We start from the raw sequence: 14084 nt of genomic DNA on the forward strand, positions 1-14084 counted from the left end.
CTGCCCTCTTTTCTGCTTAGAGATTTCCTTATGGAGGTGGTGGAGGATAGCCTGGAATTTGTGGAGGTTGGGCCCAGGGAAACTGGCAGATCAACTCCTCCAGCACTTCAGGGCACTGAAGTGAGTCTTGATCAGAAAGGAGTTGTAGAGCTGCTCTGATAGCATCCGTGCCCCTGGCTTTCCTCTCTGACGACAATAACAGTTTCTTGTTATGAGTTATTTAAGGTGAAGCTACTGTCAAGAGCTAGCTTCACAGAGTCTCTAGAACACACGTGCCCTGGAGCACAGTAAACAAGGTAACAAGATCACTGACAGATGACACAGGATTTATCACCCAGCATGATTTCTCCCTTTCATTGTAATAAGGGCAGAAACGAGTGAATGTTAGTTTTCAGATAAAAGAGCTGACAGGCACAATTTAGGGTTCTATTTGGCTTCTAGAGCTTTAACAGTTGGCATTGATTCCATCTGTCACTTAATCACGCCTTCTGTGAGCAGCAGTCCTGGGGGTCATTTGGAGCTTTCCTTGCGGTGGGAGGGGGTCCTGGGGGGGAAGGATTTTCCTTGGGGAATCCTGGGGGCCACTCCTTGGGGGTCTCCTCAAGGGGAGGTCCTAGCGGTTCTAGTGGGGGGTGCGTGGGGCCCTCAGAGAGGGTCCTGGAGGGATTCATGAGAGGGGGCGTTCTTTGGGGGTTCTCTGGACCGTCCTGGGGAGGGTTTCCCGGAGGATCATCCGAGTCGTGGGCGGAGGGGGGCGGGATGTCCTCCGGGGGATCCTTAGGGTTCAGCCCTCAAACGCGGCAGCACGCCCTTTTGCTGCCCACACTCACGTCTTTAGTCGGGAAGGGGCGGCCGTCGTGCGTTTGTGGGTGACCTTCTTTTCCCGTGCAAGCTCCGCGAGGGGAACGGGAGGCCCTCAGACCTCAGCTGAGTCGAGGCCAGAGCCGCCAGGGGGTCACCGGCCTTCTGGGAGAGGGCCGGGTGGATCACACCCCCCCGCAGGTGGGGCTTCCCGGGGCGGGGCCTCTGCAGGTCCCCCGTGGGGGAGGGGCCGAGACGAGGCGGGGGCGTGGCTAGGTTTTCCGACTGGGGCGGGGGCTGGGCTCTGATGGGCGGGACTAGGCCTGGGGTCCTGGCTGCGCTCTGCCGCGGGGCGGGGCCGGCTGACAGCGGCGCAGGCGCAGGCCCGGCGGCGGCGGCGGCGGCGGCGGCAGCGGCGGCGGCGGCCGTTACTCCGACAGGCATGGCGGTGTGTGCTCGGCTGTGTGGCGTGGGCCCTTCGCGGGGGTGCCGGCGTCGCCAGCAGCGCCGGGACCCGGCCGAGACGGCGGCGGCCGACAGCGAGCCGGACACGGACCTGGAAGAGGAGCGCATCGAGGCGGGCGCGGCGGAGCTGGGCAGTGAGTGCAGCGGCCGGAGCTCGAGCCCTTCGCCACCCCCGCGCTGCTCGCTGCTGGAGCTGCCTCCCGAGCTGCTGGTGGAGATCTTCGCCTCGCTCCCCGGCACGGACCTGCCCAGCCTGGCCCAGGTCTGCACCAAGTTCTGTCGCATCCTGCACAACGACACCATCTGGAGACGGCGCTGCCGGGAGGGTGAGTGCACGCGGGGGTCCGGGCCTGGCGGGGGCTCGGGGCGGAGGTCAGGGCGTGGGGAAAGGTTCGGGGATTGGGAGGGTGCTCGGAGGTCCGGGTGGCAGGTGTACAGGCCTGGAAGGGGTCTGAGGTCCCCAAGGGCCCTGGACAGGGACCTGCCATAGTCGGGGGCCTCATGAGCAGGGTGGACTCGGGGGTCTCGGCTCCGCATGGGCCCTAGATGGAGACCTGCCACAGATCGGGGAGCACCAAGGGGCGGTTCTGGTTGTGTGTGTGTGTGTGGGGGGAGGGTGTGGGGGGGTAAGGTCCTGCCACAGATCCGGGGCGCGGGGGCGGGCGAGAAGCGTTCTCCGTGGGCACTGGGGTGCTCGGAGAGGGATGAGGGATCTCCCAGCTGCGGGAACTGGACGCCCCGGAGCCAAGGGAAGTGACGCGAGCTGGGGGGGAAGGTGGGGGGGTCCCTGTAGGTGTGAGACCCTGGAGGTTTAGGCCAGGTAGTAATCTGACATCTGCAGGCGCAACTCCTTGTCCCCAGCCCTTTGGGCGCGGGGTGGGGGTGAGAAGCAGAGGAGAGCGATCTAGGTGGGCTTGAGTAGGTGCGGAACAGAGGGGGTGTTTGGAGGTTCTTCTGAGAAAAGGACTGGTCTGTGGACAGGTGGGTGGAGCTGGATAGTGCTGGAGTGGTTGCTGTCTCCCTCAGGGATGCTGGTGGCATCCGTGAGGGTAGCGAGTAGTTTTGTAACAAATCCCAGGAGGAAGGTTTACTTAATCCAGAGTGCAAGGCCCTCTGCGTTTAAACCTTAACACATCTTTGATGTTCAATAAGCTCTCATATATTGGTAAACAGGATAGGTAAGAAAAGATCTGAACAACGCAGAACAGCAAAAGAATGAAAGTAAGAATCATCAGGGAGCATTTGAGATCTTACTGCCTGGTATATGTCATCAGCTTGGCTCAAATAAGCTTTTTTTTTTTTTTTAAGGTAAGAATCATCAGAGTCCCTACAATAAAAAATAAACCCTTAAAATTTTGGAAAACATCTCTCCATATACACATGTGGAGTCATGTACATGTTTTTACTTAAATGAGATCATACTATGTAAATTACCTTAGAGACAAGTTTAGCATAAAAGAGCTTCATACTATTCCCCTGCATACATGTGCCACAGACTAGTTCCTTACTGATAGACTTAAATTTGCAATGTTCCCTGGTCATAAACAGTGCTACCAGGATTGCCTGTGTGCATTTCTTGGAATTTATGAGACATTCAAGCACCTTCTAGAACTTCTGAGGTTATCTCCTTAGTGTGTACTTCCCGAAGTGGGATTACAGGTAGTAGGTTAGCACACTGATAACACCTTAGCTGCCCATTGCCCAGCTGTTGGAATTTGCACCCCCAGGAAGGCTACGTGAGGAGGTCTCTTTTCTCACATCCTCCCCAGCAAGGGGACCAGCCAATCGATTACTCTCTCCTGTAAACCTCAATGGCTAAGACTCCGGATTTGTTAGTGATCAGGGCAGGCTCTGTGTATCTGCTGAGCGATCCTGGGCATGCTGCTTCACCTGCCCAAGTGTTAGTGGGAAGTACTGTCCCGGAGGGTCATTTTGGGGGTTAAATAAGATGATACATATGAAGCCCTCACCCTCTAAATGGTGGGTGTTTAATTATGCTTTATGGCTATTTAAAAAAATATACATTTTTATTGATTTGGGGAGAGAGAGAGAGAGAGAGAGAGAGAGAGACGAATCAGTGGCTCCCTGTATGCACCCTGACTGGGATCATACCTGTAACCTGGATATATGTCCAGACCGGGAATTGAACCCGAAACCTTTTGGTGTACAGGACTACGCTCCAACCAACTGAGCCACACTGGTGCTTTGTGCTGGTTCATTCTTTGAAGAGGCCATACTTAAAAAAAATATTTTATTGATTTTTTTCAGCGAGGAAGGAAGAGGGATAGAGAATTAGAAACATTGATGAGAGAAAAATCGATCAGCTGCCTCCTGCACACCCCCTACTGGGGATGTGCCCACAACCAAGGTACATGCCCCTTGACCGGAATCGAACCTGTGACCCTTCAGTCTGCAGGCTGATGCTCTATCCACTGAGCCAAACTGATTAAGGCAAGGCCACGCTTTTGTTCCTTCACTTATTTTTTTTTTCATTATACCCAGTATGACAGTGAACAATCTCATGTATGTTTCTTTGGACACAGATAAGTTTGAAAAATTTTCTAAGGAATATTAGTATATCCAGAAGCAATGTTGCCGGGCAGTGGGCTTTGAGATTTGCAGGTTTTGTTTTTTTAGATTCGAAGTTTTACTAGATACTGTCCAGTTATTTCCTGGAATGATTTTACCTATTTACACACTAGGAAAGTCACAAAATATAAAATACAAATGCCCAATATGCATTATCACAAAATAGCTGCCTTTTGCGGATCAGGTTATCTCACTTAACCCAATATCTGCTGGATTTTCTCTAATGTGAATGATTCGTCTTTAAAATGTGTGCCACGCTGGGTGAGAAGCAGCATCTCAGCTTAATTTGCATATGCCTGATAACTAGTAAGGATGCACATTTCAGAAAAAAAGTTATTGGAAATTTGGATTTTTTTTACTTGCTTATCCTTAATCTTTGCCCTCTTTTTCTGTTGTTATTTTTCTTTTTTCTTTTTAATACATTTTATTGATTTTTTTTTACAGAGAGGAAGGAAGAGAGATAGAGAGTTAGAAACATTGATGGGAGAGAAACATCGATCAGCTGCCTCCTGCACGCCCCCCACTGGGGATGTGCCCGCAACCAAGGTACATGCCTTTGACCGGAATTGAACCTGGGACCCTTGAGTCCACAGGCCGACGCTCTATCCACTGAGCCAAACCGGCTAGGGCTGTTGTTATTTTTCTTATTGACTTGTGGGTTTTATTAATTTAGTCTGGGTAGATTTCTGTTTAATATATTACAGAACATTTTCTATGAAGATGGTTGACAGTTAGGTCTTTGGTTTCACTATTTCATTCTCATAGCTTTAATTTCCAGCTTATTTAGGTCAATAAATGGACAATCCTATAGGTGTCTCCAAGAGTTAGTATAATTGTGATTGGATTTATATGTAAGAACTAGAGGCCTGGTGTGTGAAATTCGTGCAGTGTGTGTGTGTGTGTGTGTGTGTGTGTGTGTGTGTGTAATCCCCTCAGCCCAGCCTGCACCCTCTCCAATCCAGGATCCCTTGGGGGATGTCCAACTGCTGGTTTAGGCCCGATCCTGGGGATTGGGCCTAAATCGATAGTCAGACATCCCTCTCACAATCCTGAACCGCTGGCTCCTAATCGCTCACCTGCCTGCCTGCCTGCTTGCCTGGTTGCCCCTAACTGCCCCCACCCCCCTGCTGGCCTGGTTGCCCCTAACTGCTCCCCCTGCTGGCCTGGTTGCCCCCAACTGCACCCCCACCCCCCCGCTGGCCTGGTCGCCCCTAACTGCTCCCCCTGCCGCCCTGGTCGCCCCCAACTGCCCCCCTCTGCTGGCCTGGTCTCTCCCAACTGCTCCCCTCTGCTGGCCTGGTTGCCCCTAACTGCACTCTCTCCCCACCTCCCCCCGTGCTGGCCTGGTTGCCCCTAACTGCTCTCCCTGCCGGCCTGGTCACCCCCAACTGCCCCCCTCTGCTGGCCTGGTCACTACCAACTACCCCGGTCTGCCAGCCTGGTCACCCCTAACTGCCCCCCCTGCCGGCCTGATTGCCTCCAACTGCCCCCCCCCCCCCCCCCTGCTAGCCTGGTTGCCCCAACTGCCCAACCCTGCTGGCCTGGTCACCCCATGCAGGCTGCTGTTCAGTCGTTTGGTTGTCCCTCACTAACCCCCCTGCCGGCCTGGTCATAGGCAGGCATCTTGTGAGGGTGTGAGGGTCAGTTTGCATATTACCTCTTTAATAGTTGTGTACAAGACAAGTGTGGTCTTAACTCTCTGATCCCCACAACTTTATCTTTCCTGAACTAGACATTAGGTTATAGTGGGTGTTAATAAGGCCAAAGTCCAGTCTATATGGGTAAAAACCAAAGCTGTCCCAGCCTTGGTAAATAGAAGTCGGGATCTTAGACTGGTTGAGGAGGTGGATGGTCCTAGCCCATCAGGTTTCCTGGTGGGATAATAATGGATCCAGTTTTTAGTGTCTTGGGAGAGTGAGTGAGACTAACTAATGAATTTGAATGTTTATGTGTTTGCTTTCTGTGTTTTGATAATTGGATTTTCCAGAACAGAAAACAAGCCACAAGAAAAACAGGATGCCATACTCCTGTGTTATTGCTTCAAAGATTTTTGGGCCATGATTAACTTTAAGGATGCCAACAAGGCATGTCTGTTTAATAGCTCTTTCTAAAATGATAGGATGATTTTGGGGCAGGAGGGAGCTACAGTAGAAACTTAAAATGAAGTAGCTTTTTATATTGTTTGGTAAGAAGTTCACAATTTCCAGTGCCCTGGTAGTAATATATTAGCAATAATAAATCAGTTATTTTTATAGAACTTTGGCCATTGTAGCCCCCTGCATGTCGGGCGGAGCTGTGGGAGTAAATATTTTCTAGTGGTATTTCTCTGTGCAGATAAAAAGATTGCTATTGAGAAGCCAAATTGGTGCTCCTGATTTGGGGCAAGTATTTGACAAAACAGGTGCTATTTCCCTCCTTACAAGAAACCAAATCAAACTAGTCTTCCAGGCAGGAGCGGGTAGATGGAGGGTAAACACGTTTTGATGCATCATTTCTTTGGCTACAGGCCTACTGCATGTGGGGCTATAAATAAGTCATCATTTCTCAGAGTACCAGGGGTGCAAGCCAAGTACATTATTTTGCCTTTGACCCTGACGGTGCTTTTTTTGGTTAATACTTCACCACCTAGTTGGTAGATTTTTAAATGCTCGCCAATTTTAACACTGTTAATTTATGCAATATTTCATGAAGTCTACCTAATGCTAATGAGTTTACAAAATTCAGACCATAGTTCTAAATCAAAATATTCAAGTAATAACAGAATATAAATAAAAAGGAGAAATGCTCATACATGTATTTTTCCATTCAACACTGAACTCTAAATATTGAGTCATAATAATTTCATATTTTTCAGCTCAGTGCCTGCTGCCACTATCAGGTTTTGAATTAATAATATATAATCTCCCCATTTCTTTCCTTGATGATAAGTGGTTTTAATGACACAGGGAATAATATTTGTATAATAGTTTGATCAGTTGTCGGTGTAATGTGGGTTTACATTCCATCAGAATTAGAAATATCTTTTTCTCATTATGTGTGATCTTTATGTCAGAAATGGGAAATTAAAAACGAATACTTAATTTTGTTTTTGCATCTAGAAGAAAATGCTATTTTCTGTTTGATATACTGATGCAAAATATGAGAAATGTGGCTTTTATTCAATATGGCTGAAATTGGAAGGGCCATCGCTTGAAGAGGTGAAATGGGCAAGTTATTGGTCTTAAGATGGGCTTAATCTTAAGATTGGCTTAAGAAATATTTGTTGCCTGACCAGCATGGCTCTGTGAGGGTCAACCTATGAATCAGGAGGTCACGGTTGGATTCCTGGTCAGGGCATGTGTCTAGGTTACAGCTCGATACCCAGTGTAGGGGGCGTGCAGGAGGCAGCTGAATCTATGATCCTCTCTCATCTTTGATGTTTCTACCTCTCCCTCCTTCCTCTTTCCTCTCTGTAATCAATAACAAATATTTAAAAAATAAGAATCTTTAAAAAATAAATAGTTTTTGATTCCTGTTAACGAGATATTTCTTGAGCCCACCAGGGAAGGTGGGTTGGCAGTTGGATAAACTAACTGTCCAGGTCATAAAAACACATGTCTCTCAACCATGAGAAGAGAAAGCCAGTCTACCTACTGGACTTACAGTAGGATCGCGAAACTACAGGGAAAACCTTTATCCTTTTCTTCTGCTTTGCTGGTTGAAAGGACTATAGTTCTCTGTATTTTTACAGGTTGAATCTCATGTGCTGCTTCATAGAGGAACCTAGTCCTTTCAATTAGCAAAGGAAAAAAGGATAAAGAAAAATGGTGCCTCTGAAGACTTCCTGTTTTTTAACCTTATCAAAGTGGGCTGGAAAGTGAATCTGGTACCCAGAAAGCATTGTGTAAAGATTGCCCCTTGGCCCTATTTAATTTGACAGACACTGGTGACTTGCCAAAAACAGTTGGTTGGTTGTTAGAGATACAGGCGCTGCCATTTTTACTGTGTTTATTAAGTGGTTATGTAATGGATGTGAAGATCTGAGTTTGTCTTTCTCGCTGTAAAGGGCATGCAAATAAATACAAGGGCAACTTTGGGCCTTTGGGGAGGAACAAGTGTCCTCCCCCAAATCAGGCCCTTTCAGGAGATGGCCTGGGTTCCAAACTTATGAGTCAGCAGCCTTTGCCAGTGATGATGGAGAGTAAACCTGGAATCGCCAGGCCTGCTTGTCTAGTATTGGTGGAGGAATAGGGATGTGTCTGGAATATTATGCCTTAGCTGGTTTGGCTCAGTGGATAGAGCGTCAGCCTGCGGATGGAAGGGTCCCAGGTTCAATTCCGGTCAAGAGCACATGCCTGGGCTGTGGGATTGATCCCCAGTAGGGGACATGTAGGAGGCAGCCAATCAGTGATTCTCTCTCATCATTGATGTTTCTAACTCTCTTTCCCTCTCCCTTTCTCTCTGAAATCAATAAAGATATACCAAAAAAAAAAAAGCCAGTGTGAGATGATGGCAGTCAGACTCATGGGCATATCTCCTGGTCTCAAAATGGGTACTGATGCAGAGCAGGTGTGCGTGCACTCAGGAAGAACGAGTGTGTGGGATAACAGATGGGCCTTAGTCTGAGTGGGTCTCCCTTGGCCCCGGGGGGCGGGGGTACCCGTCATGGGAGCTGGTTGGGGTCAAAGTCATCTAACTGGAAGAGCAGTTTCTCAAGGTCCCTATTGGCATCTTTGCAGGGGTGGAACTTGTTGGGAATAAGTCACTGATTTATGTAGGTGGTTTTAGCTGTCCTCGGGAACTATTTGTTTAGCATCCCGAATGTTCTAGGAGTTTAAGAGGAGACACCTATGGGCCATGTCCAGGTTTTGTTTTTTACATTTTTTTTCCCAAGATGAGCTGGCTGCGGAGTGTTTTCTAGATTGGCTACATTATTATATTTTTTAAGAGCATTACATGCATTTACAATAATAGCTGAGTAAAGCAGCTACTAGAGAACACACAGGGGGCTTGAAATTAGAGCTCTGTTGTTGAGGAGTGTTCTTGAGTATTCGCTCAAGAGGAGCTGTGTCAGGAAACCTAGGAGCCTCCGTACCCCACTCCTCCTTCCCACCAGCTCCCACCCTCCTGCCTTTGACTTATTTTTTAGCCTTGGAAGTAAAAGTTTTAACCATATTTCATTAAGGGTTATAATTATCTCCTAATTTAGTACAAACAAAAATGCAGTCTTTCCGATCAATACCGCCTTTTAGTTTTATTTAAAGACTGAGTTTACAGCAGGTAGGAAGCAAGCCAGCAGCATTCCTCCAGTCCACTCCGCCCTTCTCCTTGGCTCCCTCCTGCTTGCCAGGAGCCAAATCTGGGTTGCACCTTCCTTTCCTCCTGTCTCTGCCTTACCTGGTGGTACAGTGGCCTCCTCAATGGACACCCCCCCCACCACCTGTGTTTCCAGGTGCATCTCTGCTGGCTCCACCCACAGGTTAATAGTCCACTTTGCAGGCCCTGCCCATGCTGCTTTTCACCCTAAGACTCTTCAGTGCTTCTGTGTTGCCTGTGGACCTCGTCTCTGACATTTGAGCCCCTCCAGGACCAAGACTTATCTGGTGTGCCCACAAGCTTGCTTCAGATGGTGTCTTAGCACTGTGCCTTTCCAAGGTGGCAGAGTTCCCTTATAAGTGGTGTTTTTTGGGACAAGGAGGCTAAGTCCTCTCTAATTATAGTCTCCCAATTCCGAGGCAGTACACAGAGTAATGACGTCAACTTTCTTTGTCCCCTTCTTTTCCAGTGCAAGTGTATACAGACCTCAGTCACACTGGCATGGGTACCATCTTCTCTTTTAGGAAAGGAGCCTAAAGAAGCAGATGTGTGTCCATTGGGCTCTCCTGTGGGGACTAGAGAGTAGAAAAGAGAGAGAAAACTCTTGTATGCCATTCCCACCCATAGAGACTGACTAGATTCAGTGCATATTCAGAAATGTGCTGCCTGGCTAGGTAGATCAGTTAGCTGGAGCATCGTCCTGTACACCAAAAGATTGCAGGTTCGATTCCTAGTCAGCACATACCTAGGTTGTGGGTTTTATCCCGGGTCGGGGCACATATAGGAGGCAACTGATTGGTGACTTTCTCTCCCCCCTCTCCTCCCCTTTCTCTACCTCATCCCCTTCTCTCTAAAATAAAAATAAAAATATATCCTTGGGCGAAGATTAAAAAAAGAAGAAGAAATGTGTTGTGGGACAGAGTTTTTTATTTTGTTTTTGTTTTCTTAAATATATTTTTATTGATTTCAGAAAGGAAGGGAGAGGGAAAGAGAAGGAAATATCAGTGAGATGAGAATCATTAATTGGCTGCCTCCTGCACGCCCCCTATTGGGGATCAAGTCCGCAACCCAGGGATGTGTCCTGACCAGGAATCAAACTGTGACCTCCTGGTTCATAGGTTGACGCTCAAATGCTGAGCCACACTGGCTGGGCTGGGACAGGTTTTGGTTAGCCCCATCATACGGCACTGGCTTCATTGGACAGGAAAAGCAAGATGGGAGGTGGGCAGCCCCCTGGCAGATAGGTGCAGCTTCAGTGTTAACTTGACTTAACAAACTACAGGCTGTTTTTTAACTCTTGGCACAACATCTTTTAAATAGCTTTTTGAAAAATTTCTGGTTGGAATATTTGAAGTGGCAATTTAGTTTTTTATTGTGGTAACATATACTTAAAGTAAAATTTTCTATTTTAACCATTTTTTAAGTGTGCATTTGAGTGGCATCAAGTATGTTCACATTGTTGTGCAACCATTACCCTCCATCTGGTCTCCATAGCTCTTTCCATCTTCCCAAACTAAAACTTTGTTCCCATTAAAAACTAACTCCCCAACATTAAAGCATGCAAGAGACTGACATATTTCAGAAGGAAGTGGGGGGCAGGGGCAGGAAGACATTAACCAAAGAACTTATATCCATACTAGAGGTCCGGTGCATGAAATTCGTGCACTTGCGGGGGGGTTGTCCCTCAGCCTAGCCTGCACCCTCTCCAATCTGGGATCCTTCGGGGGATGTCCGACTGCCGGCAGTTGGACATTTCTCTCACAATCGGGGACTGCTGACTCCCAACCGCTCGCCTGCCTGCCTGCCTGATCACCCCCTAACCACTCCCATGCCAGCCTGATCTATGCCTAACTGCCCTCCCCTGTCGGCCTGGTTGCCCCTAACTGCCCTCCCCTGCAGGCCTGGTTGCCCCTAACTGCCCTCCCTTGCAGGCCTGATCACCCACAACTACCCTCCCCTGCCGGCCATCTTGTGGTGGCCATCTTTGAACACATGGGGGTGGCCACCTTGTGTGAGGGCGTGAGGGTCAATTTGCATATTACCTCTTCATTATATAGGATATGTATAACCCATGGACATAGACAATAGTGTGGTGAAGGCTTGGGGTGGGGGCAGGAACAAGGTGCAAGAGGGTCAATGGGGGGACAGGGGTAGGGGTCATCTGTCATACTTTCAACAATTAAGATAAATTAAACAAAAAAAGAACTCCCCATTTTCCATTCCCCACTCCCTGGCCACCACCATTCTCCTTTTTGTCTCTATGAATTCAACTCCTCTAGGGACCTTATGTAAATGAAATCATATAGTATTTGCCTTTTTGTGATTAGCTTATCTCACTCAGCATAATGTCTTCAAGGCTCATCCACATTGTAGCATGTGTCAGGATTTCTTTCTTTTTTTTTTAGAGGGAGAGAGATTTATTTATTTATTTATTTTTAATATATTTTATTGATTTTTTACAGAGAGGAAGAGAGAGGGATAGAGAGTTAGAAACATCGATGAGAGAGAAACATCGATCAGCTGCCTCTTGCACACCCCCTACTGGGGATGTGCCCGCAACCAAGGTACATGCCCTTGACCGGAATCGAACCCGGGACCCTTGAGTTCACAGGCCGACGCTCTATCCACTGAGCCAAACCGGTTTCGGCAGGATTTCTTTTCTTTTAAAGACGGTATAGTATTCCAATTTATGGATGGATCACATTTTGTTTATCCATTCATCTGTATATGGACACTTGGGTTACTTCCACCTTTTGGCTATCGTGAGTAATGCTGCTGTGAACATGGATATTTGAGTCCCTGCTTTCAATTTATTTTGTTTGTATACCCAGAAGTAGAATAATAAATGGATCATGTGGCAATTCTATGTTTTATTGTTTGAGAAAATGCACCAGACTATTTACCAGAGTATGACCAGTTGATTTTATAAATTTTCTCAAGCCCAGCTCACCCATTTTTCTCCCCCTTCCCAACTTTAAAAAATATATATTTTTATTGATTTCAGAGAGGAAGAGAGAGGGACACACACACACACACACACACACACACACACATCAATGATGAGAATCACTGATGGGCTGCCTCCTGCACAACCCCCACCTGGAATTGAGCCTGCAACCCAGATATGTGCCCTGACGGGGAACTGAACTGTGACCTCCCTTTCCCAACTTTTTAATACTTTGTTGCCATCTTTGGGGTAGGTGCTTTCAAAAAATAATTTCATAAATTATCTTATGTGCTAGATTAGTAAGGAAACTTTTTGAATTGACAGCCTGCAACACCAAATCCCATACTTAACACCTTGCTGACCAGCTATTTCAAGCCAGAACTCACCCATGTGGCTGGCTACTTTCAGTAGTTTTGGCAACCCATGATTCTCCCTTACTGATCTACAGACCAGTGTTTTGTTCTTCAATAAGAGTTCAGCTGTAGACACGCTGTTGTAGTAATTATTTTGGTAAATATGATGCCAAGAACCAAGAAAAGGCTGTAAGACGGATAATATAGTCTGTTGTAACTTTTTGCCTTCACCCCTATATATCTCGAAGTTGCAGATATAGCCACTCTCACTTTCACAAAGCATTGTTACTGAAATTCCATATTTTGTTATTTTTGTCGGATTGTATGTCTTAAATCTGATGCGTCCTCTCCATTGAGTGACAACTGCTGTTTTGCTATATGTAAAGATTTAAGTTTCAAGATAAAGTGATCCAAAAGAGGTCTGACTTGTAAAGACGGTCTGTGTTACATGTTGCCTTGTAACTCTTGTGTGTTGTGGTAACATACCTAAAGTAAAATTTATTGTGGTAACATATACCTGTGAATTATTCAGATGAAAGAATGTAAGTATTTGCTCTAACCTCTTTCTAGTCATATTTTTTGGAAATATGGCTGACTCAAGTAAAGGATCAGTTGACAAGTAATCTTTCCATTCTGGCTTCTTCGTTAGTCCCATCAATATAATTAAACCAAGAAACTTATTTATCTATACTAATAATCTATACTAATAAAAGGGTAATAAGCAAATTGGTCACCATGCCCTTGCAGTAACAACCAAACAGCAGGCTGCGTGGGGTGACAAGGCCGGCAGGGGGGTTAGCGAGGGACGACCAAATGACTGACCAGCAGGCTGCGTGGGGTGACCAGGCCGGCAGGGGGTTAGCGAGGGACGACCAAATGACTGACAGCAGGCTGAGTGGGGTGACCAGGCCAGCAGAGGAGGGCAGTGAAGGGTGACCAGGCTGGCAGAGGGGGACAGTGAGGGGCGACCAGGCCAGCAGGGGGCGTTAATTGGGGGTGACTAGGCCAGCGAGGGGGCAGTTGGGGGAGACCAGGCCAGCAGGAGGGGCAGTTAGGGGTGACCAGGCCAACAGAGGGGGCAGTTGGGGGCAACCAGGCCAGCAGGGGGCGCACTAAGGGGCAACCAGGCTGGCAGGGGGGGACAGTTAGGGGTGACCAGACTGGCAGAGGAGGACAGTGGGGGTGACCAGGCCGGCAGGGGGGGCAGTTGGGGGCAACCAGGCCAGCGGGGGGGTCACTAAGGAGCAACCAGGCCGGCAGGGGGGGGCAGTTAGGGCGACCAGGCCAGCTGAGGGGGGCAGTTGGGGGTGACCAGGTCAGCAGGGGGGGCAGTTAGGGGCGATCAGGCTGGCAGGCAGGTGAGCAGTTAGGAGCCAGCGGTCCCGGATTGTGAGAGGGATGTCCGACTACCGGTTTTGGCCTGATCTCTGGGATCTTGCCAAAACTGGCAGTCGGACATCCTCAGAGGGGTCCCGGATTGGAGAGGTCCAGGATTGGAGAGGTCCAGGCTGGGCTGAGGTCCAGGCGAATTTCGTGCACTGTTCCTCTAGTATCTATATAAGTAACATCCATCCATGTTGAAGTTTGAGCAGAGGTTTTGCACTATTTTTCTATTTGGTGATGGTATAAATTGG

At 48.0% G+C, this 14084-nt stretch overlaps 1 protein-coding gene across 5 annotated transcripts in view; it reads left to right on the forward strand.

Annotated features, from left to right (window-relative positions):
• Nucleotides 1–1205: 1205 nt before the first annotated feature.
• FBXO31 (F-box protein 31) overlaps nt 1206–14084 on the forward strand; it is a 42382-nt gene continuing 29503 nt past the window's right edge. For all 5 annotated transcript variants that reach the window (XR_008554919.1, XM_054710417.1, XM_028142926.2 and 2 more), the window contains exon 1: nt 1206–1592. Coding sequence is in view for 4 of the 5 variants with exons in the window: in XM_054710417.1 (XP_054566392.1) it covers nt 1244–1592 (349 nt within the window). In the remaining variant the exon portion in view is untranslated. The remainder of the gene's footprint in view (nt 1593–14084) is intronic.

Source organism: Eptesicus fuscus, chromosome 21, assembly GCF_027574615.1.
Source record: "Eptesicus fuscus isolate TK198812 chromosome 21, DD_ASM_mEF_20220401, whole genome shotgun sequence".
Lineage (NCBI taxonomy): Eukaryota > Metazoa > Chordata > Mammalia > Chiroptera > Vespertilionidae > Eptesicus > Eptesicus fuscus.